At 48.2% G+C, this 26812-nt stretch overlaps 3 protein-coding genes across 11 annotated transcripts; 1 reads left to right on the top strand and 2 right to left on the bottom strand.

The window, feature by feature from the left end:
- The first annotated feature begins 1624 nt into the window (after window positions 1–1624).
- On the top strand, window positions 1625–11725 carry PIAS3 (protein inhibitor of activated STAT 3). Of its 2 annotated transcripts, none has more exons than XM_034642893.1 (14): window positions 1625–1669; window positions 3916–4333; window positions 4488–4572; window positions 4814–4864; window positions 5115–5205; window positions 5722–5856; window positions 6080–6185; window positions 6933–7006; window positions 7140–7300; window positions 9095–9228; window positions 9309–9477; window positions 9645–9778; window positions 9966–10003; window positions 10552–11725. In XM_034642893.1, the coding sequence occupies exons 2-14, from the start codon at window positions 3919–3921 to the stop codon at window positions 10816–10818; spliced, it is 1860 nt and encodes a 619-aa protein (XP_034498784.1). In that variant the 5' UTR covers window positions 1625–1669; window positions 3916–3918; the 3' UTR covers window positions 10819–11725. The 2 variants fall into 2 exon arrangements, with proteins under 2 accessions (XP_034498784.1, XP_034498786.1); XM_034642895.1 differs by lacking the exon at window positions 1625–1669 and adding an exon at window positions 2805–3214.
- NUDT17 (nudix hydrolase 17) lies at window positions 8925–14672 on the bottom strand. Of its 7 annotated transcripts, XM_034643101.1 has the most exons (9): window positions 14100–14326; window positions 14065–14066; window positions 13733–13914; window positions 13458–13483; window positions 13215–13307; window positions 12863–12961; window positions 12501–12637; window positions 11952–12104; window positions 8925–11859 (listed from the first exon to the last, which is right to left on the bottom strand). In XM_034643101.1, exons 1-9 carry the CDS (start codon window positions 14289–14291, stop codon window positions 11757–11759), a joined length of 987 nt encoding a protein of 328 aa, XP_034498992.1. In that variant the 5' UTR covers window positions 14292–14326; the 3' UTR covers window positions 8925–11756. The 7 variants fall into 7 exon arrangements, 5 of the variants coding, with proteins under 5 accessions (XP_034498992.1, XP_034498982.1, XP_034498964.1 ...); XR_004620451.1 differs by lacking the exon at window positions 14065–14066 and having other exon boundaries at window positions 8925–9880; window positions 11952–12099; window positions 12501–12658; window positions 13733–13877; window positions 14100–14672; XR_004620447.1 differs by lacking the exon at window positions 14065–14066 and having other exon boundaries at window positions 8925–9464; window positions 11952–12099; window positions 12501–12658; window positions 13733–13877; window positions 14100–14328.
- Window positions 14673–16547: 1875 nt separating this feature from the next.
- Window positions 16548–26763, bottom strand: POLR3C (RNA polymerase III subunit C). Of its 2 annotated transcripts, XM_002924556.4 has the most exons (15): window positions 26626–26763; window positions 25449–25615; window positions 24235–24490; window positions 23939–24124; window positions 22646–22734; window positions 21997–22101; window positions 21771–21863; window positions 20062–20142; window positions 19744–19795; window positions 19333–19393; window positions 18734–18884; window positions 17888–17989; window positions 17710–17759; window positions 17136–17285; window positions 16548–16712 (listed from the first exon to the last, which is right to left on the bottom strand). In XM_002924556.4, exons 2-15 carry the CDS (start codon window positions 25593–25595, stop codon window positions 16631–16633), a joined length of 1605 nt encoding a protein of 534 aa, XP_002924602.1. In that variant the 5' UTR covers window positions 25596–25615; window positions 26626–26763; the 3' UTR covers window positions 16548–16630. The 2 variants fall into 2 exon arrangements, with proteins under 2 accessions (XP_002924602.1, XP_019660779.1); XM_019805220.2 differs by lacking the exon at window positions 21771–21863.
- Window positions 26764–26812: the final 49 nt, after the last annotated feature.

The following is a 26812-nucleotide window of genomic DNA, read 5'->3' as shown; positions in this document are numbered from 1 at the left end:
AGATTCCTGCCCTTGCTGAGCTGGGATACAGGATCAAATTCAGGCATCCTGGTTCCTGCTTTTCGGTTTTCCTGCAGGGATGCTGGAATTTACAACCTCAAATTAACTATTAAAGGAGATCCCTCCTTTATGAAACCACTAGGATTCAAGGTGAGGTTGGCTTTCTTTTCTTCTTTTACATTTTTTACAGCTTTAATGAGTTATAATCATTGACACTCAATAAACTGCATGTACTTTGGTAAGTTTTGACACATGTATATACCCATAAAACCATCACACAAGATAATGAACATGTCTAACACTCCCAGAGAATCCCCCCCCCGCTTCTTTTATCCTCTCTATCCTCCTTCTCTCCAAATCACTGAAAATTCTAGAAGATACAAACTAATCCATAGTAACGTTTGACCTAGAGGGCTGAGCAGAACAAAAAAATGAGCTCGGGGCCTGATGAAGACTCAAGCGTCGGTGGGGGCAGCTGGGATTTAGAACCAAATACTTGAGCTTGAGTTTAGCTTTAGGTCCCACCATTGCTGGCAGCAAAGCACCAGGGACAGAACCCGAGTGTCCGGAGAGGGTGCACATCTTCCCCAGGGAATCCACAAAGTAGCTGGGCATGGTGCAATTCAGCAGGGACCTGGGGATATTGCCAGGCTGGTACCTTTATTCTTGTGTCTCATGGGAAGGATTATACTGAAGGTTTAAGCTAAACGAGGGGGTTATTCATATTCTTTATTATTAATTATTTTTATGCCAATTATATGTTTAACTGTCTTGCTGCCATTGCTAGACCGAGAGCTCCTGCAAGGCTTTTTATGTCCTCAGCACCTAACAATCTCTGCACAGCATTCAAATTTTTGTCGAACAAATGACATTATTGCTTAGGTCCCAGCCAATTAACTATAAAATGCTATGTGTTTTTCCAGTATGTAGTTTGGGTAAACTGCCCTAAAATTGGTGCTTTCATGGTATCTGCATGTGAGTGACTAGCTTGGTTGAGAATGGGGTCTCTGGAAGGTCAAAGGCTTTGGAAGAAGAGTAGGCAGTTCAGAGAGGGGCAGTAAGATGACTTTTGCGGGTAAGAAGACCTCCCCTCTGTTCACCTTCAGCTACACCAAAAGGCGTGGGGTCTCCGGTGACAGACTATTTGGGGTAGGGGGTGAGGGGCCCCAGGTAGAGTTGGAGCTTAGGTACACTTTGGTTTCTAGCAGCCCAGGCTTTTCCCCCAAGGAGAAGAGTCTCATTCCAAGTAGGAACCTCTTTAAGCGGGCAGATCCCGGTCCGTCCGGCCTTATTTGCAGCATCACTCCACCCCAGGCCGGTACACCAGCGCAAGGGCTCAGAGCAATAGCGAGAACGAAGAGATCCAAGAACGTCCTCCCTTCTGACCCGCTCACTCGCGGAGTTAATCTCTTAGCGCCCGGCTCCGAGGCCCTCCCTCTCCCGCCTCAGACTCCGCCCCCTCCCTCAGTCGCCGCGGTCCTGGCGGGCTCGGCCCGCAGGAGGCGGCCCCAGCCCCGGCGCTGGGCCGGGCGGAGCTCCCGTCCGGGCGGAGCTGCGGCTGCAGCGTCCAGCTGCCGGACCGACCTCCAGCCTTGTAGACAGCGGGAGCGGCGCCGNTCCCACCCTCCGAGCCTCCCGAGCCCCCTCCCCGCTCCCTGCAACTGTGCTGGTAAGTCCTGCTCATCGCACCAAACTTTTTTGCTGCCGAGTTTGAGTCCTACCTCGGGACCACGAGCAACACTGTAGTTGGTTGGTGGGGGTGGGGGGGGGGCGAAGGATTGAGAATAGCTGTCTTGAAATGAACTATTCATAATTCCATAGCTTCTCTGAAATGGATCGGATCTCACCCATTTCCCGAGTTGGTGAACTCTTGACTTTAGCTGGTTGAACTTGTAGAGAAGGAGATTACGGTATTCGCTCCAACTTCGAAACCCCTCCCCCATTTCTCTTCGACTTAGCAGTTCTCGATACTTTCCCTCCATATTTCAAGTATCTTTGGCTCCCTAAAAGCTCATCCCCTCCCAGCTCTGGCGTGGCAAAGCCCCCTCCCCCAGGCACTTCGGGTCCGCCTCCTCTTCATTACCGCCGGGAACCCTGCGATCTTTCGGGCTACACTCCCTCCGGTCTTGCACCCGGGCCAAAGACGTGCAGGGGCTGGGTCCGGCGGTGGAGGGAGGGGCTGTGGAGAGTTGTGCGCCGGTCCCTGGGCCTGAGCTCGGGCTCGGGCTCGGGCGCCTGCGATGTCTCAAGATGGGGTAGAAGTAGGATTTGGTGGCTGGGGCAGATGTGGGAGGAGGGCCAGGGGTAAAAGCTGCTGCAGAGGCAGAGGGGGCGAGTTGATCGAGGCCAAGAGATGCGACAGTAGGGGGCAGATGTGGGGATGGGACCGGGGGGCAGATGTATGGGAGGCTCCTGAGGAGATGCCGCTGAGAGGATAGAAGCTTTGGGGCTGCTGTTGGGATCCGAGCCTTGGGAAGTACCAGTAGGCGGCTGAGTTCTAGGGGGCGGGGCTGTGCGGGTGGCTGGATCGAGGGGTGGGGCAGAAGCGTCCAGGAGGCTCAGAGGAAGGTGCTGCCGTAGTGAATCCCTGTCTTTGGGCAGAGACAGAGGAGTGTGAAACTATGGGACAGAAAGGGGGAGGTTCTTGACAAAGCTAATGGAGAAATAAAAACAGGACAGAGGAAATAAGGGTGGGAGAAAGAAGAACAAGTTTCCCATCACATTCCTTAAAAGGGGCCCAAAGCCATAAAGCCTCCTGTGAGGGGGCGAATTGTGGAGGGCTAGCAAGGCCTGCCCATGACAGGGGCTCCCAGAGATTCACAGAAGGGTGTCCTTTTAGGAGAAGCTTTTGGTGCCCTCCTACTGCCACACAGTCTTGAGGGTAACCATATCCGAGGACATCTCATAGAACCTTAAAAAACCACTGGGTTCATCCTCTGTCCTCTTGGCTTTGTTCTGCCTTTTGAAATGAAACCGTAGTCCTTGGCGGGCTTGAAGTCTAGTCCCTGGGCCCAGCTGCCTTTAGGAGAACTTGCAATTCTGCACCCTGGCTCAGGGGCCCCACGCCTTCTCCTCATCCTCCTAGGGCCTCTGCTTAGAGCTTTGCCCTCTCCTCTCCCATCACTATGGAGGGGGAGAATCACTTATTTTCTCTATGTAGGAGAGAAACAGGATATTAGTTCCTGGCAGATGGAGTAAACAGGTAAACAAGAAGGTAACCTGGACTCTCATTTACTATTAACCCCTTTGCCCCAAGTTTTGGTCGTTTGCCTCCCAGAAAAATAGGACCGAGGAAGGGGTGTTTATGTAAATGATGCTTAGAAGGGATTTGGGGGAGTTACAAGCATTGAACCCTGACCTGAAAACCCTGACCACAAACGCTTTAGAGGCTTGGGGAAAATAGCTGAGGTGGCTTGAAGTGTCGGGAGGGGTGTGCCATGGGGCACAATCCTCCAGCCACCTGTCCCCTTTCTTCCCCTTGGGGCTGTCTGGCCTGAATCCTCTTCTCCCCCTCCTTCTCCCTGTCTCCCAGCCTCTTCCCAGGAGGCTGGGATGAGTCTGAGAGTCTGAAAAGGGCAGGAGAGGAGATAAGCAGCTTAAAGGAGCGTCTAGGCTCAAGGCAGGGATGGAGGTAGGAGACTGTAGTGGACTCATTGGTGGGCCTGTGGATGGCTTGCTGTATGCACCCTGCCCCCCTGACCCACTTACAGGCTTGGGGAGATAGGGTTACTCAAGCTCTGGGGGCTAGTGGTAAGGTTGACCTGAGGGTTGCTGAAATGGGACTGAGATGTCCCGTTGGCTAGGTTGTCTGGAGAGCATCTTTCTGATGAGTGCTGGGGGGAAGAGGCATTGCCTCCTTGGTAGCTCAGCCCCAGCATCCTTGGCAGTGTTCTTGAGTGTCTCTGTTCTCCACAGCACATGGTGATGAGCTTCCGGGTGTCTGAGCTTCAGGTGCTGCTCGGCTTTGCTGGCCGGAACAAGAGTGGACGGAAGCACGAGCTCCTGGCCAAGGCCCTGCAGCTCCTCAAATCCAGCTGTGCCCCCAGTGTCCAGATGAAGATCAAAGAGCTTTACCGCCGACGCTTTCCCCGGAAGACCCTGGGGCCCTCTGATCTCTCCCTGCTCTCTCTGCCCCCTGGCACCCCTCCTGTCGGCTCCCCTGGTCCTCTAGCTCCCATTCCCCCCGCCCTCTTGGCCCCTGGCACCCTGCTGGGCCCCAAGCGTGAAGTGGACATGCACCCGCCTCTGCCCCAGCCTGTGCACCCTGATGTCACCATGAAACCATTGCCCTTCTATGAAGTCTACGGGGAGCTCATCCGGCCCACCACCCTCGGTATGGCTCTGTCTTCCTCAGTCTTCCTGAATCCGTACCTCTTGCCCAAGCCTTTCTTAGGTTTTAGTCCTGTGGGGTCAGCAGCAGGGGATGGGGGCAGCTTCTGTGGCTTCCTGTCATGGGCTCAGGAATAACTGCCCCTTTGTGTTCTCAGCGTCCACTTCTAGCCAGAGGTTTGAAGAGGCGCACTTTACCTTTGCCCTCACACCCCAGCAAGTGCAGCAGATTCTCACGTCCAGGTACATCTATCTCTCGCCGCCCTCCTACTTCATCCTGGGGTGCTTACCCCTGGACTCCGCTCTCTGACTCTCTTCTCTTCTGTCCTGCTCTCCTGCCTGTCCATCTTCCTGCACCTGCTTTGTCTCATTCTCTTGTGCGTCTCTTCTCTGTCCCTGGGACATGTAAGTGTGTCTCTGACGGTTCAACCCTGCCCTCTGGGGGCCCCATCCTGACATGTCTCCCTCTCCTTCCCTGTCACAGAGAGGTTCTACCAGGAGCGAAATGTGACTACACTATACAAGTGCAGCTGAGGTGAGTTGATCCTCCCCCTCCTTCCCTGCTGGGCTCCGGTTGGGGGTGGGAATGAAATCTGGGTATGACGGACACCGCTAGGAGGTAGCCCTGCTCTGCCACATCCACCCCAACCCTGCGACTCGTCGGGTGCTGAGGGCTACAGCTACAGACATCTGTGACGGACTGGCTGAAATTCCCTGCCTTTCTGCCAGCTTCAACTCAAGAAACTACCTCCCCCACCCTTTCATCTTTTCTCCTGTCTTACCAGGTTCTGTCTCTGTGAGACCAGCTGCCCCCAGGAGGATTATTTTCCCCCCAACCTCTTTGTCAAGGTTAATGGGAAACTGTGCCCCCTGCCGGTAAATGCTCTTCCCTTCTTCTGGCAGTAGCCCCTTCCCTCTTTCAGTTCTTAAATGTTAAATACAAACCTATTATGAAAGAAACCTGCCTAGCACAGTGCCTGGGTGCGTAGTAGGTACTCAGTTTACTGAGGGATTAATACAATCTAGAGAATACTAAGATGGGGCTGATGTACAAGGGTTCTGTCAGAACCCAGAGGAGGGACATTAGTTCAACCCAGAGGTTCAGGGAAGACTTTTCTGAAGTGACGACCTCAGAGCGGAGAGTTTGAAGAAGTGGGGCATCCCTACTCTTCTTCCTCAGGAAGTCAGTGAGTAGGTTTCTGTTTCCCTGGTCGATGAATAAGCTCCCCTCTGTCCCCAGGAACGAACCCCACACACAACCCTAGATAGTGCTTTAGTTTTGCGAGTCACCGAGTGGGCCCCCATGTCCTCGGTCAGTGAGTGAGCTGGTCTTCCCTCCAGGAAGTGCGTAACCTAAGACAAGATGTCTTGACCAGTCCCTCCCTTCCCCAGGGTTACCTTCCCCCTACCAAGAATGGGGCTGAGCCCAAGAGGCCTAGCCGCCCCATCAACATCACACCTCTGGCTCGTCTCTCGGCCACTGTTCCCAACACCATCGTGGTCAACTGGTCATCTGAGTTTGGACGGGTGAGCAAGGCTGGGGCAGGGCACCTAGAGAAGCCTGTAGGGTGTGAGGGGGCATCATCCAGTGTCCTGGGTTGGGGAAACATCTTCCTCTTTGTGGGTCTCTCTGCCTTAACCCGATGGCTGTGGTCCTCATGGGACAAAGGTTTGGGGTGGTGGTGACGGTGGTGGTGGTGGTGATGATGTGCAGAGCAGAGGCTAACTGCCTCCCCCTCCCTCCAAGTAGAACTACTCCTTGTCTGTGTACCTGGTGAGGCAGTTGACTGCAGGGACCCTTCTACAAAAACTGAGAGCAAAGGGTATCCGGAACCCAGACCACTCTCGGGCACTGAGTGAGTAACATCCTGCCCCTCTTTCCCACTCTGATTTGGATCCAAGTCTTCCTGGTCCTCCAGCCTTTATAATCAAACCCGTTCCCCTCTTATGACAGTATACCTCACGTCTGACATGAACCCCAGCCCTCCCCCTGCCCCCTCACCAGTCTTCATGGTTGAGAAGTCAGCCCACTCCCAGGCACTGAGTGACACCCTTGCATTTTCAATTATGCATCTGCTTTGCACCTCACAGACCCTTCCTCCTGCCCTGCTGGAATATGGCTTCTTTAGACTGGAAAGAGTCTTTTTTTTTTTTAGATTTTATTTAATTATTTGAGAGAGAGAGAGAGCACGAGCGGGGTGAGGGGCAGAGAGAGAAGCAGACTCTCCCCTGGGCAGGGAGCCTGATGTGGGGCTTGATCCTGGGACTCCAGGATCATGACCTGAGTTGGAGGCAGATGCTTAACCGACTGAGCCACCCAGGCGCCCCTAGACTTAGAAAGAGTCTTAAGGATCATCTAATCTAACCCTCTTGTGATGCTTCAGGTCCCTCTAAGTCATCTCTGCCAAAGTGTCACGCAGCTGTATTTAAGCATCTTCAGGGATGGGGATATCTCTCCCTCACACCCAGTCTTCATGTGATATCCCACATGTGATATCCCCAGCTGCCTCTCAGCCAGAGCCGTCTGCTTCTCGCCTCACCGCCTCCTGGGCTTCATCTCCCGCTTTGCTGACCCCATGGCTCTGGCCTCATTCTTGTTTCAGTCAAGGAGAAATTGACCGCTGACCCGGACAGTGAGGTGGCCACTACAAGTCTCCGGGTGTCACTCATGTGCCCGGTGGGTACAAGGGAGCTGAGAAGGGGGAGGTGGGTTGGGTTAAACTCTGGACCTAGATGAGGGCTCCTAGGGCTACCAGAGTGAGGCTTCCTGGGATGTAGGGACTCTGACCAGAGAATTTGTCTTTTCTCAGCTAGGGAAGATGCGCCTTACGGTCCCTTGTCGTGCCCTCACCTGCGCCCACCTGCAGAGCTTCGATGCTGCCCTCTACCTACAGATGAATGAGAAGAAGCCAACATGGACATGTCCTGTGTGTGACAAGAAGGCTCCTTACGAATCTCTTATCATTGATGGGTAGGGCCACTCTGCATTCTGCTTCCTCTTACCTAGGATATCTACTAGGAACCCCCCATCTATATATCAAGAGACCTTCCGTCCCCTCCCATGAACTCAACTCTTAACATATCAATCCCTTTATATGTATATGTATATATGTAATTTTTCACCTTTATAATATACAGCCGACCCTTGAACAATACAGGTCCACTAACACGCAGATTTTTTTCAATACAGTACAGTAAATATAAATATAAATATATTTTCTCTTCTTTATGATTTTCTTAATATTTTCTGTTGTTTAACTTACTATATTGTAAGAATACAGTATATAATACACATAACATGCAAAATATGTGTTAATTGACTGTTAATGTTCTCCGTAAGGCTTTTGGTCAACAGTAGGCAATTGATAGTTAAGTTTTGGGGGAGTCAAAAGTTATCCATAGATTTTTTTTTTTTAAAGATTTTATTTATTTATGTGACAGAGAGACAGCCAGCGAGAGAGGGAACACAGCAGGGGGAGTGGGAGAGGAAGAAGCAGGCTCCCAACGGAGCCGCCCGATGTGGGAATCGATCACGGAACGCCGGGATCACGCCCTGAGCCGACGGCAGACGCTTAACGACTGCGCTACCCAGGCGCCCCAATAGATTTTTTTTTTTAAACAGTAAAGACTTTTTTAAAAAAAAGATTTATTTATTTACTTTAGAAAAAGAAAGAGAGGGGCGCCTGGGTGGCACAGCGGTTGGGCGTCTGCCTTCGGCTCAGGGTGTGGTCCTGGCGTTGTGGGATCGAGCCCCACGTCAGGCTCCTCTGCTGTGAGCCTGCTTCTTCCTCTCCCACTCCCCCTGCTTGTGTTCCCTCTCTCGCTGGCTGTCTCTATCTCTGTCAAATAAATAAATAAAATCTTTAAAAAAAAAAAAAAAAAAGAAAGAGAGAGTGTGCAGGGAAGGGAGGGGCAGAGGGATAGAGAGAGAATATTAAGCAGGCTCCATGCCCAGAGTGGAGCCTGACATGGGGCTTGATCCCATGACCCTGAGATCATGACCCGAGCTAAAACCGAAAGTCAGATGCTCAACTGATTGCACCGCGCAGTTGCCCCATCCATGGATTTTTGGTTGTGTGTGGGTGTGGGGTCAGCGTTCTTAACCACCATGTTGTTCATGGTCAATTGTATGTATTTCCAATATGAGGATTTATTGCATTAGGCATCATGCTGTGCACTTTGCACGCCTCATCTCATTGAATCCTCATAATTAACCTCGAGAGATGGGTATGGTTATTATAGGTGAGGAAGCTGAGACCTAGAGAGCTTGTCTTGCTCCAAGTTCTAATTGTTAGTAAGTGGCAGAGTCAGTATATTGAACTGATACAATGTATCTCCTAGAAAAACTACCTGACCTCTCACTGACCATGGCAAAAAAGTTGTTTTGAGGGTCTGGATGTGCTACTGATCTAGCTAATCCTCACCCCCGTCCAGAGCCTAAATTACGGTCCTCGTTCCCAGTGCCCTCTTTGTGATGGTTTATGGAGTTCTGTCTCTCTGCTCCTTTTGTCTTGTCACAAGTACTATGTGAAACATGTGCTTAGAATGTATTTTTTTGAAAACTTAACATTTAAAGTTGGCAAATCTCTTTTATATACCTTACTTTATTTGATTCCGACAACTCAAGAAAGTTGAGTAGAGTGAATAATGTCCCTATTTTACAGACAAGGAAACTGAGGTTCAGGAAGGTGAGTCCCAGAACTGCCGGCTACTGTTCCCAGCCATCTCCCAGCCCCATGAATTCCCATCTCTCCCCTTCCCCCAGCTTATTCATGGAGATACTTAATTCCTGCTCGGATTGTGATGAGATCCAGTTCATGGAAGATGGATCCTGGTGCCCAATGAAACCCAAGAAGGAGGCATCTGAGGTTTGCCCCCCGCCAGGGTATGGGCTGGATGGTGAGTGACCCCTTGTCCCCCAGCTGAACTATGTCTCGGATGGCCTTGTCTCTGAGACGTAGTCCTCTTACCACCCGCAGGCCTCCAGTACAGCCCAGTCCAAGAGGGCAATCCATCAGAGAATAAGAAGAAGGTTGAAGTTATTGACTTGACAATAGAGAGTTCATCAGATGAGGAGGACCTGCCCCCGACCAAAAAGCACTGTCCTGTCACCTCAGCTGCCATCCCGGCTCTACCTGGAAGCAAAGGGTATGAGGAAATAAGCTGAGTCCACGGCAGAAGGGGCAGAGGAAGAAGTCAGGAATGCTTTCTGACCACTGGACAAACTCTGGGGCGGAGAGGGGACTCAGGAGGCTGAGCTGGGTGAGGGCATCTGTGGTTCGCTGGTTGCCCCAGCTCCTCCTCTCTCCTCACAGAGTCCTGACATCTGGTCACCAGCCGTCTTTGGTGCTACGGAGCCCTGCTATGGGCACGCTGGGCGGGGATTTCCTGTCCAGTCTCCCACTGCACGAGTACCCACCTGCTTTCCCACTGGGGGCCGATATCCAAGGTAGGACACTGATCACAAGGTTGGGCTGTTCCTGCCACATCTGCCCGCAGACCAGATCAGAACCCCGTTCCTTTTCAAAGCCTTCTGGCTCTCCTGCGAAGGCTATAATCCGAGGGACTTCTTTGGGGTTTTTTGGCCATGAAGGGGTCAGACAGGAGAGTGATTTTGATTTTTCTTTTCTTACCAGGTTTAGATTTATTTTCTTTCCTCCAGACTGAGGGTCAGGTAAGTGGTCCCTTCTATGAAGCTATCCGATCTCTGAAGCTTCCTTTCTAGGCACTGATGCCCGCCCCCCTCCTGCACCACTCATTTCCCCCTGAGACCTAAATCTGCTTCTCTGTGAGGGAAGGCAGGGGCTGGGGGTACAGAGGGTGTGGGCAGTTCTTCTTCAGATTCTCACCAATGTCTTCTTTGATCTCCTGTTACTGTTCTGTCTCGAGTTTTTAGAATTCTGCCCCTGACTGCTGTCCCCCGCCCCCCACACCCATGTGCACTTGAGCGCTGTGCCTGCCCTAGCCGGACATTCCATGCATTTCAGACACCCACAAGGCCAAGAACCTAGCAAGCTGGAGGGGCTGTCTCAAGGCAGGGAATAGGGGTAGGGTAAGGGTGGGGTGGGGAAGTAGGGGAAAGAAAGAGAGTATTTCCTGCTTCTTCGAGGATATCTGGGGATCCAGAGGGTTTGATTTATCCCAGGATATTTCTGAGATGAGTGACTGGGATGCGGGTGAAGTCAGGAGAAAATCTTTAACTGTGCCCTTGATTCCTCCCAGCACTATGGTCCCTCCGTCATCACCTCGCTAGATGAACAGGATGCCCTTGGCCACTTCTTCCAGTACCGAGGGACCCCTTCCCACTTCCTGGGCCCACTGGCCCCCACATTGGGGAGCTCTCACCGCAGCACCACTCCAGCACCCCCTCCTGGCCGGGTCAGTAGCATTGTGGCCCCTGGGGGGGCCTTGAGGGAGGGGCCTGGAGGACCCCTGTCCTCAGGTCCCTCTTTGACTGGCTGCCGGTCAGACATCATTTCCCTGGACTGAGTCCCCTGGATGATGGAAACTTCCCTGCCTCCCAACACTGAGCAAGTATGCTGTGGAGTCCAGACTCCTGGCCACTCTGACCCCTCAGGGGGCTTTGGCCAAAGGTCAGAAAGACCTTCATGGATACCTGTTTTTGGCCTTCTCTCTGCCTAATAAGGCCAGCACCCAAAGGGTTAATATTTAACCTCTTTTTAAGGACATTTGTGTTCTATTTTTGGAAATGTTCTTTAGATGGCTGGCACATTCCTTTGGGTATGTTAACCTAGGCAGTGGGAGGCACATGGGATGGGGTGTCAGTTGGGGGAAGGGCTGAATTGGCTAGAGCCTCATTGGGGAAAGGGCCTTTTTCTTGTCCCCTAGATGCCCTCTCTTCCCCAAATCTGTGGTTCTGTACTTTCCCCACATCCATTGTCTCTTCATGTCCATTCCGTTCTCTTTGGCCAAACAGACAGGTGGAGAAGCTGAGACAAGCAGACATATGGACAGAGAACTCTATTTTGGGTTGCAGATTTTTTTGTACATAAACAAGAAAAACCAAAATACTCCAAAGATGATTTCCCCTGCTTCCTACTTCCCAGTACGACTGAGGAGGAGATCAGGCCTTAGCCCTGATCCCCAGGGGTTTGGGAGCAGGGCCTGGCCTATTGCCTGGGTCTCTCTCTATTTATATATTTAAGTTCACAATGTTTCATACACTGACCAGCTTGGGGCATGAGCTTTGAAAGGCCCATGGCCCCATGGTTAGGTCTGGCTCATTCTGCACCTTTTCTGGGAGGTGGGAGGACCTCATGCTCTCCCCATTCTCCTTTTTCAGGCTCCTCCAGGGCCTAGGACCTATGTTGTAATTTTACTTTTTGTTCTCAAAGTTGTAGCAAAGTTCTTACCCATAATAAAGGTTGTGAATGTCTGAGTGTCTTGGAGGTGGGCTGGGGAGAGGATTATGCACTTCCCTTTCCAGAGCCCTGGTCTGGGGGGAGGGGGCCCATGTTCTGTTCTTCCTTGCAGGCCCTGGGCCCACTGTCACATGGTAGGGGTGTCCCTCTGAGGGGTTCCAGGAGCATTTGTTCTCCCTTCCTCTCCCTCATAGAGCATTTAGCTCAATGTTGCAGAGCCTTCAAGTCGTTTACTCTTACCTGCCCAGATGTTGCAGCCAGAGCCTGAGGGCAAACTTGGTCCCAGAGCTGACCCTCTCTTTGCCTTCAGCTGTGGTTGGGGTCGTCCGCAGCAGTGTGGACACAGGCAAGGCCAGAGGTCGAGCTCCTCCCTCCTCCGCTAGTTCTACTGTGCTGCATAATGACAGCTCCTGTCTGGGCTGTGCCTGGTGGCTTAGCCCTCTTCCACGGAACCCTCCCAACCACAGCAAGAGAGGGGTGGGTGGACGTTCACCTCATTTTAAAGAAAGGAACAGGTTCACCTCATTTTACAGAAAGGAGGGTTAAATGACTTGCCCCTTTGGGGGATTGGCACTCAAACCCAGGTGGTCAGAGCTAGCCAGATGGAGCAGGAACCCTTGCAGTTGGATGGACAGGGTCTTTGGTCTCCTGTGCTCCTTTGGTCATCAGCTGATCAACCCACTCCCTAAGTCTCCCCCACGACACAAAATGCCCCCCCTGAGGAGGGGAGAGAAGTGGAACTCAATGAGTATGGGTTGGTGTGTTGGAGGGTCAGGCAAACGCTCTTACAGGACGGAGGGTGGTAGCTCCTGGGGGAGATGTCTGGGTGTCTCTGTCCCATCCTCTGTGGCAGCCACTGCAGCTGCTACATCTGGTCCCAGCCACATAAAGGCGCTCACCTCACTTCGGTTTGGTTGGATCCGGGCCTGGGCCAGATAGGTAGATGCCTTAGCAGTGGCCTCTTTTAGGAGGCCTGTTCTTGATCACAGCCTACCCAAAAGTGCAATGGAGAGAGACTTGGGGCAGGGGCAGGGGGAGAGGCTACTGGATTTTTTGGTTATCTCTGACTGCCCCCCATGCCCCCACCTTAGTCACAGAACCAGTCTGCTTGGGTCTCAGCCCCCATTTCCTTCCTGCACTGCCAGCCCTACCTGCAGCTGCTGCTGTGACTCCTGGGAGACCACGAGTAGATAGAGAATGATGTGATGGTATTTGGGGAGACCCCAGCTCAGCCTAGGAGGGTAGGCAGACTAAGAGAGAAAACAACAAAAATAAGAACTTCCTATCTCTTTTGGAGACTTTGTAAATACAGCTGAAGAAGTGGAGGTGCAGGAGGGAACACGGGGGGATTGTGGGTTTGGGGACTCCAAACCACCCACCCACAGTTAATTGTTTCTTCTGTGGCCAAGGCAGGTAGGGCTGCTCTCTGGCTTTGGTGGGTTTGAAGTTGTTGAGGGCTTTTGGTTAAATAAGGAAGGGACCTTTTGCAGGTTCCTGTCTCACCTCCCATAACCCCAGAGGGACCCAAGAGAACTGGCCCTGGGGCAGCTGTAGTCCACTCTCCTCCCAAAGCTCTCGAAGCCCTCCGTCCAACAGCTGGGAATGAGAGAGCACAGGTCTCAGACATTGATGCCTGACTCCCCCAAGTCCTTTGTGTGCCCCTCCCTCAGCCCACACCCAGGACAGCCCCAGACAGAGGTCTCTGGTTTCAGGGCAGGGTGAAGGTGGGGTTAGCAGACTGGTTACCTCTTCATCAAGTTCCACATGCCCACCTGCAACAACAGTGGGACCAATAGGTAAATGGTGGTGTTCTTGGCCAGGAAACCCCACGGACTATTTACACCCTCCTCCCATAGGCACCCTCCTCCCATGGGCACAGATGCCATTGCAACTCCTTGTGAAAAGGGGGACCTACCACATTTCTGGGCCTGCCTCTCTGTCCTCCTGAGACTGGGAATAGCACTGCTGGTGAAAGGCCACTTTCTTCCCTGGACTTGGGATCTTGTTCTCAGGGCACTCACCTGGGGGTACCCAGAGGTTGGGAGAAACGCTGAGGGTGCGTGTCCTTCGGGTTAACAAGACAGTCTGGTCGCTGGACTGCAGAATGATGGCCACACCCAGATCCACACCTCGATTCCTGGGCAGCTCAGCCCCTGGAGCCTTGAGCTGCTGATCCAATGCCACAAAAGGGCAGAAGGGGTCGCTGGTGGGGGTGGGGTGGGGCGGGTAGCCGTTTGGGTTAAGGCTTCAGAAGCCGGGCAAAAATCAGGCAACACCACACAATGGGGGAGGAGGTCGAGTCTGGTCGATCCTTGCCCCCAGGCCTCTCGCGCCAGCTCCTACCCGACCCCACTCCTGCCCCCCACCCCGGGTCCCCCTTCTCCCCACCTGGAGCGGAAGCCTGGTCGAAGCGCCTGGGGATGGCCCGTCCGAGAGGACGAGTCGTCCTCGCTTCAAGCCGCAGAGCGTGGCCCACGGCCCGAGCCCTGGCCCGGCGCCCAGGAGGCGACACACACTCTGCACGAAGCTCGGCGACACTGGGCGCCCGGACAGGAGAAGCAGCACCCGGGCGGCGGCCATAACGCGGCTCGGGGGCCGCGGCCCGCCTGGCGCCCTCTGCTGGCCCAGCGGCGCCGCCTCTCGGAGCGATCGTCTGGGTCGAGGGAAGTGTGCCCGGGGACATTTAGGCAGAACACTTGGGGATGAGCCAGGGGTGCAATGTTAGTAAATGACAAGAAAACCCCTAAACCCTCAGCTCCTCTTCTTTCCCCTCCTCTCCGTTTAGGACAGTGATTCAGACTGGATGATTTCTTAACTCACATGTCCCCTCCCGCCAGCCACGGGCTGTGTACTTTATATAAGCACCGCTCTGCAGCACTCTATGCCCGCTATAGTAGGTATCACCTCGAATTAACTACGTCTCTTCGCCAGACACCCAGGAAACATTTTTGACCCCTCCCTTCTCTTTCTTCTCACTCGAATGGGAACCCAATGCAGCCCATTCTACCTCCTTAAACTTTCTGGCATGTCTTGTTCTCTAGCCTCCATATTTCCTAGTCCTAGCCTCCTTCGTATTCTGCCTGAGATATTATTGCAAGTTTCCAAATAGTCCTTCCCCTACCAATTCATTCTCTAGGGTGCTTCCAGAGAGATCCTTCTCAAACACGAATCTCATCATCTTGGTTTCCACCGCTCAGGAGAAGATAAGCTACTAAGCACAGTACAGTGAGGACCTCCCAGCCCTTGCTCCCGCTGGCTGTCCAGTCTCAATGCTGGCAACACTTAGGCCCTATTTTCTAGTCACAACCTATTTGCAGTTCTTCCTGGAACCAGGTGCTGCTTCCTTCTGGGATCCTTTCCCCCTTCCACCTGGCAAATCCTCATTTGAGACAGATTGTCACTTTCTCTGTGCTCACTTTCCTGCCTGACCCTTCTCCCTCTTGCCTCTCTGTATATAATGCTTTTCTGCTAGAGCCCCCCAGTGTTTCCCTGTACTTATTTGTCTTCTCCCACTAGGCTATATGCCCAAGGCTTATTCATCCTTGTATCCCTAAAGCCTGGCCCAGTCCTGGGCACATAACAGGTGCTCAGTAAAGAATGGTGAGTGGCTTGAAGGCAGAGACGGCCAACTTACTTATCTTGGTATATTATATCCTGTATAATGGCTGGCAATTAATTGGTACTTGATTGATGAATTAGATCAATTCATTAATCTTAATGAATTAGAGAATGGACATTGGCAAGAGGAAACTGAAGAGATTATAATGGCACCTACCTGCTTTAAATGAACTGAAACTGCTGGGACAAATTACATCAACTAGGCTAATTATCTAGCCATGCCACTAAGAGAGAAAACTTAGAATTGCTGCTTTTACGAAACCATGGAGAAGAGGAAGGCAATGACTTCTTGAGTGTTTACCATATGCCAGGCATTGTGCTAAGTGTCGTACATATGCAGTTTCAGATGTGCTAGAAGCCTGGAGCTGGCAAATGTCTTCTAGCCATAGATTCTAGTGTGAATGCTGGGGTCAATCCACCTGCTAGTCCTGAAAATAGCTTTTATTCCCCTCTGTGTGGTTGTCTTTCACATTCTCTACCGTGTGTGTGTGATTACAACTTAACAAAATAAAGAACAGGTGTAGCCTTTTAAGAATGGAATGAACTGCTTAGGAAGAAGTTTCTTCCACTGCCAGGGATATTCAAACACAGTCATGGCTGACTTCTTGGTGGGAAATGATGCATCTGATAGATGGTTAATCTAGTTGATTCAAGGTCCTTTGGGGCGCCTGGGTGGCTCAGTTATTGGGTGTCTGCCTTTGGCTTAGGGCGTGATCCTGGAGTCCTGGGATCGAGCCCCACATTGGGCTCCTCTGCTGGGAGCCTGCTTCTTCCTCTCCCACTCCCTCTGCCTGTGTTCCCTCTCTCACTGGCTGTCTCTCTCTCTGTCAAATAAATGAATAAAATCTTAAAAAAAAAAAAGGTCCTTTCCTCCACTGAGATCTGATGAAGGGAGAATACTGTGATGGGGATAAGAGAGGATCAGCGAACTTTAAAAAAACATGTCAAACTCTTTCTGGTGTATTCTGGGCAGTAGGGATAGAGAGGGCATTTTAGTATGAGAATTGGCAATGGGGGCACTTGGGTGGCTCAGCTGGTTGGGCGTCTGCTTTCAGCTCAGGTCATCATCCCACGACCCCTGCTCAGTGGGGAGTCTTGCTTCTCCCTCTCCCCCTACTCACTCCCGCTCTCTCTCGCTCTCTAGCACACGCACACGTGCTCACTTTCTCTCTCAAATAAATAAAATCTTAAAAAAAAAAAAAGAATTGGCAATATATCTCACTGCAAAGAATGCATCAGGCACCTCCTTTATTTTTCCTTCCAATCTCCCCAGACTTTTTGAGAAAGGCTTTTCTTCTGGGTCATTGTCTCTTCATGGTGCTCTCAATATATGACTCCAGCAGGAAGATGGTTTCATCCACCTGGATCTCACTGGCATCCAACCTGAGTGAAAAAGTGAAAGCCTTTGCCCAGACTGAACATTCATTATTTATGATTAGAGGCAATGGAGAATGGCATTGAGAGCGTTGTAAGAGATGGTTTGAAGGGGGAGGTGATTGCAAAGGTCTAGAAAAGAAGTGATGAAGGCCTGCATGAGGACCAAGATGAAAGGCCAGATTTGAGACACATACTGAAGTTAAATCAACAGACTTGGTCAACAGGAGTGTGCGGTAAAGCAGTAGAAGCTGAAATGCTTTCAGAGTTTTTGAGCTTAGGAAAACAGGTGGATTAAATTCTGCCAGTTGAGCTGGGGAAGAAGAGGGTGAGCTAGGTTAGCTGGGGTGAGGTTGGAGGGGTGGCAGGGTGTTGAGGTGGACTTGTCTGGAAGGTATTTTGAAACACAGGTTTGAGATTTATGATGCTTACTTGTTGACATTACGCTTCAGGGTTTCTAGCTGCTGGCGTTCAGGGGCTGTGATCATCTCCTCTATTTCTTGGAGCTGTGCCTCCTCTGCACCTGTAGCCTGCATAGATGCAATGATGGCTTCCACCCTCTGAGACTTTTCTAGTAGACGCCTGTCAGACAAACACAACTCTGAGGCATGTCCCCTAGCCTTGGTGATTCTTTACCCGTCAGCCCTATGGCATAACTCCCTCTTCTCCCATGTTCCTGGTCAAAGTGGATATTGCCACCTTCCAAAGACCGTTTTTACAAGTTTAACTAGAAATATGACTTCACTCCTGAAACTCTTAGTGCCTCTCATCTGCACTGAAAGTTTAATGCCAGTTTGTACATTTCTTACAAATTTAATCTGCAAAATTATTTCACTGGGGGTATATCAGAACAGTTTAGATTAATGTGCGATTTAGGTCAACCTAAGCCAATAATTCAGTGCAACTAGACTAGTTATTGTTTCTATTGGTTTTATTTCTACAGGAAATTACCCTTCAAGACTTTGACCTTGAAAAATGTAATTACGCAACTGAAAATGCTACTCACTTGTTCTCTTTGGTTTCAAATTGTCTCCTTTCTATCAAGTTGGCTATGCTCTGAGGGGAGAGAAGACAAGAGATGCACATGGTTCTACTTAAGTAGCTCAAGTAAAATGGCTAAAGGGGGAATGAGGGTGAGGCCTGTCTGTGTGGGGGGAATGTGGAGAAGGTCCGGAAGAAATTACCTTGTAGCACCTGTGCAGCAACATTCGGGCAGCTGACAGGATGTTCACGGTATATAAATAGAAGGTCCTGGATGGGGCATGGTCTGGTGTTTTGGGAATTTCCTATTTGTCCATAGAAAAAAAGAGAAAAGAAATCCTACTGTTCTTCAGAAATGGCAAAGTAAACACATGTCCCATCCAGAGCGACTCAGCTCTCTTTCATTTAATACTTTCCTCTTCCCCAGTCAGTCAGCATCTGTGTTTATGGCAAAATCAGCCACATGGAGAGCTTTTTCTATTTGACCGTAGGCATCCTCAGTGGGGAACAAAGAGAAGGCAATTAACATTTTCTGAGCAACACTTATGTGCCATGTAGACTGTATTCGATCTTTAGGACAAACCATATTATTTTTATTACCACCACCCATCACCATTTTATTGATGAGAAAAATGACGGTAGGTAATTTGCTCAATGTAACTGGGTCAGAGGCAGAACTGTGATTCTGACTCCTGAATCCATTGTCTGTTTCCTCATAGGGCATATATATGGCTGTGCACACAGTGAGGACCCAATAGATACTGTTGGCAGACTTAATCTATAATAGACTTAAGACCTGAGGCAAGGACAAATCACGAGGAGTAGGAGCTAAGGAAAATTCTGGGGTAATTTCTTGTCTGTGCCTCTTTTTCACTAGGCCACTTAAAGCTTCCCAGTTCTCTTTCAAGTGCTTGCTATGTCTCTGTTAATTTTTTTTTCTATCTCAGAGCTGGAGAGAGAGTTTGCTTGGGGTTCAGGATGTTTGCCTCGTAAGTTTCTTTCACCCTCAGCCAGCTACACTGGTTGGTGACTGTTATGCCATTGGTTACCTGGAGTGATATGAAATTTCCTGAGAGCATCTTGTAAAGCATATCCTTTGCCTCCTTTGCTGGAATCATTGCAAAGTCTTCTACCTGCTTCTGTTCCAGGTGTTTCTTTTGTAAAACTAGACGGAATATTCTGGCACAGCGAGACCCAAACCTGGAAAAGAATAAAGAAAGCAAATGGCATGACATAGATTAGTTTTAGCTCCTAGTCACAAATGGTGGTTGCTCTGTTTCCACGTACAGAGCCAGGACCAGAGAGAGGACTAGTGGTCAGGGATTTCTTTCACAACTCCACAGATTGATGATGGCACTGCTAATCACAAAGGAGTCACCAACTGCTGACTCACCTGAGTACCTGAGTTCCTGCATTTGTTAGTAAAGGCTTTAGGAAGCCTGGTTAATTGGCATCATTGGGAATTAAGCAGTAGAGTATTTAGGGTGAAGAGCAGTAGTGGAGGGGATCTGTAGCAGTCCAGTGGAAAAATGGGCAGATGCATGAAGATGTATGTACACTGGGTGCTTACATAATGATCACACTGCTTATTCAAACGAAGTGTGGAAAGGAAGTGTCTGACCCCAACCCTGAGCAGGTTACCTCTTACCTCTCCTGTACGACAGACTCCAGAGTGGCTGTAGCTAGGGATCCTAGAGCTTTATGCAGGTCTTCATATAGAGCATTAAGGTCAGTAATGTTTTGGCCTGGTCACCGTGATCTTAGTTTTAATCCTATGTCTCTAATTCAAAATTGAAACGCTATTTTGTTTTTCACATTGGTCTCATTTATGGTATGTAAGTATTTCAATACCTCAATTTACTAGGATTTAAGTCAGGGTTTTGCTTAACTGAAATTCGGTTAATTCAAAGTCCTTTTTGCTTCTTTATTATCAATGTATTTCAATATTCTGACTTATTTAGTCTACTAAATATTATCCAATCCAATTTTTTTTCATAAGTCACCATTCTTCTTCATAGTTCAGGCTGCCTGACTGTAAGGAAATAACTGGTAAGGATACTGATGACATACATTCCTCCACCACTGTCGCCAGACTTTCCAACAAACTCTAGCTATTAAAAAAAAAACAGAGAGACAGAGAGAGTGTGTTAACTGAATGGAAAGTCCAGTGATTCTATTTCCAAAGGAGCAAATCTGGCCAAGAGTCTGCAACAGGTAGTCTTCCTATCAGATGATGGTAGAGAAACTGTCTGAGCTGGCTAGGTAGAAAATGAGGCTACAGAAGAAGGATACCAGGTTTCAGTGGCAGAAATAAATTATAAACACAGCAGAAAAAAAAGAAAAAAAGGAAAAAAAAAGAAAGAAAAAACAGACTTACTGGATCATCTGCCAGAAGAGTGAGATACTGATCGAGAACTTGTTTAGAGATGTTATAGCCAACAGGTAGAGATCTGAAGATCTATGGAGCAAAGAGATGGTGAAAACGGGTTTGGGAACTTAGAATTGCTGACTTTTTTGAAATAAAGAAGATTTAATTTCAGATATCACAAATATAAATATGTGCAAATATATAGCAACACTGTTTATAAATAGAGTAAAAAACTGGAAACAATCCAAATGTACAATAATAGGGACCTGATTAAAAGAAAGTACAGCATGGTTGCTAAATGGAACATGAAACTGCCATAAAAAAAATGAGATCTACATATACTGACATGAAAAAGGCAGCTTAGATATACTGTCATATGAAAAAAGCAACTTTAGAACAGTTTGTAGAGTATAATCCTATTTTTTTTTTGCTAAAAAAATATACATATATTGGGGCACCTGGGTGGCTCAGTCAGTTAAGCATCTGCCTTCTGCTCACGTCATGATCCCAGGGTCCTGGGATCGAGCCCTAGGTCGGGCTCCCTGCTCGTGGGGAGCCTGCTTGTCCCTCTCCTCCCCATTCATGCTCTCTCTTGCTCTCTCTGTCAGATAAATGAATGAAATCTTAAAAAAAAAAAAAATATATATATATACACACACACACACACACACATCTACATTAATGTGAGCCTATACATAAAAAAAGGTCTGAATAAATACAGGTATCAAACTATGAACATGAATCCCCAGGGCTGGGCTGGGATCACACAAAACTATATATATATTTAAACTGAGGTATGTTACATATAATAACAAGTCCAGATTAGAGGTTAAGTTTGATCAGTGTTGACAATTACATATACCCGTGTAACTACCACCTACAATAAGATAAAGAACATGCCCACCATTCCTAAAAGTTTAGGGGGCTACAACTTAAAAAAATTATACATTTGTATTGTTTGAATATAGGCCATGTAATTACTTTTGTTGAAAGAAAAAAACCCTGAAATTTTTGTTATATAATAAGTTCAAAAATTTTAAAATAACATAAAATGAAAATATAACTATATTTAATATGGATAAATATAATTATGAAATAGAATATAAATAATATGTATTTGATACATTAAATATTCATGTTTTAAGAAACAGATATATTAAAAACAAATTTAAAATACATAAAATTAATATACTGAACAAAACAAACATAAGGGGCCAAATAATGTTTTGAGCACCCACAAAGGTTCTCAGATTCCAAATAGTGGATTCTTAGAACAACTAGGAATAGCTTACACTTTGACTAAAAGAATGGTTTAGGTTCTTAAAGGATGGATCCCCAGAGACCAAATTAATTCAGCACCTACCACCTGAAGAGAATCCCTGTCCTACCACAAACAATAAAAACTCTTTCAGGGGCGCCTGGGTAGCGCAGTCGTTAAGGGTCTGCCTTTGGCTCAGGGCGTGATCCCGGCGTTCCGGGATCGAGTCCCACATCAGGCTCCTGCGCTGGGGAGCCTGCTTCTTCCTCTCCCACTCCCCTGCTGTGTACCCTCTCTCGCTGGCTGTCTCTCTGTCACATAAATAAAATCTTTAAAAAAAAAAGAATCGAAGTTGTTGAGGGTACACTTCCATATTCTCGCCCNAATCCCAGACTCTGTGTATAAGAATTAAAATATCCAACGGTCTCTCGTTAAAGTAGTACAAGAACATGAAAATCACCTCATTGGAAGACAATGGCTGGGTGAAGGGGGCAGTAGAGGGAGTGGTAATCTCACTCATCCGAAGCATGGTCCGCACGATCTCACTGCTGGTCTGGGTTTGAAAAGTGGACTACAATTCAGAATTCACTTTGCTGTGCGGGCTCTGGCTATATGCCAATGGCCGCATCTGGCAAATAAGTGAATGTTCCTAATTCAGGCCACCGTCCCACCCACTGAGATATCACCTGGTCCATCCTATTGGCAACCGCGCTGACAATGGCTTGGTCACGGAAGTGCTGGTGGAATCTGTCAAGGTTGGCCTGCCAATAAATCCCATCATCTGGAATGGGCTGGGGAGGAGAACAGGATTAGAGAAAAACATTTAGATACAGTGAATATGGTGAGTTTTCTGGTGAAGAGCTTGGATTTAACTGTTCACTATTTCTTTTCTTATTCAGTAGCAACTACATGGGATAGGAAAAAAAAAATCATTCAATCATGTGGATTAGTGCCTTGACAAGACAAATTTACAATACCCAAATTCAGATTCTCTAAACTCACTTCCAATCTTTCTCTATCTGAACTCTTCTCCAGTATCCTTAAGTCTCCCATTGACCCCTCTCTTCTTCCTCTCAGCACATGACCTTGCCTCTTATTTCAGAGAGAGAAAACAGAAGGCCTTTTTTTGGCAAAAGCCGTTACCTCTGTCCAATGACTGAATTAAGTTAAGCCTCAGAAGGGAGACACGGAGTTCACATTTTGTTAGTTTATTCTTGGTCAATATTTGATGAAGTTCATAATCCTACTATTTCTCAACCTTGTAAACTCTCTCGGGGCGTGTTATCCAGTGCTCTCTCTGCCTCGCCTCAGGGTGAGGACTCCTAGTCCCATTACCTCTTTGTTATCTGTGCTATGTTTTGGTCTCTTGGCTTTGGGCTCCCCAGCAGCATCCTCATCAGATGATCGTCTCCTTTTACCCTTCCCTGCCAAATAAAACAGGTGAACAGCTAGGTTACATCTCATATGAAGACAGGAAATCACTGAACCTCAGAGCAGGTGTCCCTCTATCCCAAGACATCTCCAGCTGCCTCTAGGTTAAAGTTGCTGGGGAGGCTGAAGAGCTACAGAGAAATTCAAGGCAATGATGAAGTCATTCGAAGCTCAACATATTCAAAAAAGAAAGTTCTAATCTTTCTCCCTCAAACTGCTCCTGCTCCAAATGCTTCCTTTCAGTGAGTGGGACCATCATATTCCCCCACATGCAAGTCAGACACACAGTCATTTTTGGTACCTCTGTCTCCTTCACCCTTTCTGTATCTAATTTTTCACTGGGTTTGTTTACATTTTACCTTTGCCCCATCCTTTCTGCAAGCAGAAAAATCTTTTAAAGATGCAAATTAGATCACATCATGTCCTTTAAATCCTTTAGTGGTTTTCCTTTGCTCTTAGGATAAAGAACAGATGCTGTACGAGGTCTTGCATGATCTAGCTTTTCCATCCTTATCACATGGCTCTCTTTGCTCACCATGCCTTAACTACATCGACCCATATTTTACTTCCTCAAATATCCTATTTTTTTCTCACTGCACACTATTCCTTTTGCCAAAAATGTTTATCCTCTGTACCTCTTCATATATTACTTCACTGGTCACTTCCTACCTCTGTTTCAAATCTTAGCTCAAATGCCACTTTCTCAAAGAAGCATGTGCCCTAAGCCTTGATAAATCTGGTCCCATTATATATTTTCATAACATCTCATCCTTTTTGGGTGCATGGGTGGCTCAGTCGGTTAAGCATCTGCCTTCAGCTCAGGTCCTGATCCCAGGGTCCCGCATGGGGCTCCCTGCTCTGTGGGGAGCCTGCTTCTCCCTCTACCTCTGCCTCCCTCCACCCCTGCCTGTCTCTCATGAATAAATAACGAAGATCTTAAAAAAAAAACAGCCACACCTCATACTTTTCCTTCATAGTACTATGTAGTTATTTGATTAATGTAAGTAAGTCTTTTACATGAGACTTAAGCCCCAAAAGGTCAGGGACTTGTTTTTTTTCCATCATTTTACACCACAGTAACTGGCACAGGGGAAATTCGTGGTAAGTGCTTGATTGACTGATTCATTCACTTAACAATCATTGAGGAAGAATCCACAATCAGGGCAAGTCACAGTCCCAGGGGTCAAAATTCCTTACCAATCAAGCTCAGTTTAGGAACCAGGTACATGTCCTTTTCACTGATGACAAGAATGGGGGCAGGTGGAGGTGGCCCTGGGTCTGAATTCTCAGTGGCAGGCACCCAGGGGCAACGCTGTACAAAGTGTGTGTCTGCTAGTCGCACAAACGTGTTTGATACCTCAGCATAGTCCATGGTCTTGCCATCTGTACAACAGGAGGAAAGAGGCAGATGAGATGGCCTATGTTAGCTGAGGACCCAGTCCTGCAGCCAGCCAATCTATGCTTTTGCTAACAGCTATGGATACAGTACTGACCCTCCATAGTCTCCGTGAGTCGGTCTGCCACTTTCTTCACAACTGCAGACATTGTCATTTTGCCATTCAATAGCAGCTCCTCAACAATGAGCTCCCCAGTGTCACTGTACAGTGTTTTGGCAGTATAGATGTACCGGGGATACCTAAGCATTCGCAGCACCCGGCTGCACTGGGCTTCATACTCCACTACACCACGTTTGTGCACTTGATATATCACCAGGTTATGTTGGATGAGCACACACAGGGCTTTTTTCACCTAGATAGGATCCAAAAGAAAGAGAGGAAAGATCTGAAGACAAAGGTCATTTTTGTTGCCAATTCTTGCTTGATAATTTACTAAGTATTAGGAGATGGCTGGCTAAGGATCTCTATGCTTCTTCCCTCCCTCCATTGGGTAAGTTATTAAGAATCACATGTCAGTGGACGAAGTCAGTAAGATTCCTCCCTGTGATGCTCATATTTCCTCTGATCATTCAAAGTACAATGTGGGGCACCTGGGTGGCTCAGTTGGTTAAGCATCTGACTCTTGATTTCGGCTCAGGTCAAGATCTCAGGGTTTTGAGATTGAGCAACCAAGTCCGGCAGGGGCTGGGTGTGAAGCCTGCCTAGGATTCTGCCTCTCCCTCTGCACCGCAGCCCTCCCCCCCGCCCCTGGCATATGTATGTGTGTATGTGTGTGTGGTCTCTAAAAAAACCCAAACAAAACAAACAAAAAACCCCCAAAGTACAATGTACTTCCCCTCCATTATTCTCATTCCTTGAAGGTAGCACTGATAGACTTCTTATGAATAAACGAGGTGTGGCATAATAGGAGCAAAGATTTGCCTACGAAGCCATGATGAACCAGGAATACCTTGAGAAGCGGAACTTTAAGGTCTACATCTCATCCCCCAACCCCCCGCCAATAGCATTTTTCTGTTCCTAGGGCAGACTTTCTCCCTTTTTTATTTTGTGGTGTGGGGAGGAACAATATTCAAAGGTAGGTAAAAGAATGAAAGAAAATTCAGGATGCCTGTGTGGCTCAGTCAGTTAAGCATCTTCCTTCGGCTCAGGTCATGATCTCAGGGTCCTGGGATCGAGTTCTGGATCGGACTCCCTACTCAGCGGGAGTCTGCTTCTCACTCTCACTCTCCCTCTCTCTCGCAAATAAATAAATAAAATCTTTTTTAAAAAAAGAAAAAGAATGAAAGCAAATTAATGTCATCCACACATACCTGGTCCAGCGATGTTCCTGTGTCGTGGGCAATTGCCCTCAGTGGCTGGCTGCCAGTTCTGATTAGGTGGACTCCGATTTTCTCTACGATCTCTCCAAAATGCTCTTGCAGCAACAAGGAGCAAAGTTTAATTTCTGCTTGAGTCATTGTACTGAGGAGTCTTAGAGCTAGGGGGGGAAAAGTCCATATGATGCAAAGTTTTTCTCTTATGCTGGAAGTAGAGCTGCTGAGTGTAAATTCATATACTTTCTGGAGGGCAATTTTGACATTACATATTTAAAAAATTTCGTTTAGATACTCTGTCTCAAGAAAATAATAAAAACGTCACTGTTATTCTCCTTATTATACTGATAAACTGGAAACACCCTAATGTCTAACTATAAGGAGTTAATTCAATAAATGATGGTATACCCATACAATGGAATACTAGCCACTATTTAAAACAAAGTATAATATGTATGAGCACAGAAAATTGTTCATTAAGTGAAAGAAGCAGGTTGGAAAGCAAAATGTAGAGGAAAATTCAATTCTTATGAAAAACAAAATAGAAAAATACATATGCATAGAAAAAAAGGCTGGAAGACTATATGTCAAATTTACCTTTATGGGATTATGTGTCATTTTAATTTTCCTTAAAAATTGGGTGTAGATGCTTTTGCGATGTCAGACTTTAAATTCTATACTTCATTGACTGGAAGAATTAAGGCCACTGTTCACAGCCCATTGGGAATGAACAGGTAGTGTCATTCCCAGTCCATAAAGGAAATGACAACTTAGAAAAAGAAAATGAGGTAAAGGAAAGCTTCCCAATTGGGTGTTTCAAATAGGAGATGAAGGGCAGTATTTAACACTAAAATCCCTACTTCTTGACAAAGTAGACACAAATAGACATAGGTGACCATACATTATAATTACTTCCTTATTATCCCTTGCTACCAAACATTGGTTTGTTCATTTATTTTTCCAAATCCCAGAGGCCAAGCCTTTGCCTCTCAGCTCAATATTCCTATCCACATGTCTTTGGGGAAGCATCCCCAGACCCTGTGCCATTCTGGGAAAGGACTTCCAAGGAGCTTAGCTCCTGGCTCTTCACTCCCTTCACGCAGGTTCCCGTTCCAGACTTGGTCCCCTCGTTCAGAGACAGGGCCGCTTCCTCCAGAGAGCTTTTTCCACTAACCTCTGGGTCAATGCGATCTAACGCCGCCGAGTTGACCACGGCGGCTTCTTGCGGCTCGGGCTAGCCGCCGGGGCAGAGGGGGAGCCCACGGCCCTTTCTCGCAGGATGACGGACAACCAGGAGGAGGGAAAAGGGAACAACGCGTGCCGCTCTACCCCAGAGTTTCGGTGGTTTCCGGTGACGCTCG

This window comes from Ailuropoda melanoleuca, chromosome 2 (genome assembly GCF_002007445.2).
Source record: "Ailuropoda melanoleuca isolate Jingjing chromosome 2, ASM200744v2, whole genome shotgun sequence".
Lineage (NCBI taxonomy): Eukaryota > Metazoa > Chordata > Mammalia > Carnivora > Ursidae > Ailuropoda > Ailuropoda melanoleuca.
The sequence above is the reverse complement of the archived record's forward strand: the minus strand, read 5'-3'. Positions and strand labels throughout refer to the sequence as shown.

Excerpts from the sequence above, each read along its gene's own strand:
- NUDT17 (XM_034643101.1), bottom strand. The coding sequence starts at position 14,291 with ATGGCCGCCGCCCGGGTGCTGCTTCTCCTGTCCGGGCGCCCAGTGTCG. Across the intron at positions 12,638-12,862 it reads AGTCACAGCAGCAGCTGCAG|GCCCGGATCCAACCAAACCG; the intron begins GTAGGGCTGGCA and ends TATCTGGCCCAG. Across the intron at positions 11,860-11,951 it reads TGGCTGCAACATCTGGGCAG|AGGGACACCCCTACCATGTG; the intron begins GTAAGAGTAAAC and ends GGAACCCCTCAG.
- POLR3C (XM_002924556.4), bottom strand. The coding sequence starts at position 25,595 with ATGACTCAAGCAGAAATTAAACTTTGCTCCTTGTTGCTGCAAGAGCAT. Across the intron at positions 24,125-24,234 it reads ACTCACGGAGACTATGGAGG|ATGGCAAGACCATGGACTAT; the intron begins GTCAGTACTGTA and ends CCTGTTGTACAG. Across the intron at positions 17,286-17,709 it reads TTTGAAACCAAAGAGAACAA|GCGTCTACTAGAAAAGTCTC; the intron begins GTGAGTAGCATT and ends TTTGTCTGACAG.
- PIAS3 (XM_034642893.1), top strand. The coding sequence starts at position 3,919 with ATGGTGATGAGCTTCCGGGTGTCTGAGCTTCAGGTGCTGCTCGGCTTT. Across the intron at positions 7,007-7,139 it reads GGGTGTCACTCATGTGCCCG|CTAGGGAAGATGCGCCTTAC; the intron begins GTGGGTACAAGG and ends GTCTTTTCTCAG. Across the intron at positions 9,229-9,308 it reads GCCAGGGTATGGGCTGGATG|GCCTCCAGTACAGCCCAGTC; the intron begins GTGAGTGACCCC and ends TACCACCCGCAG.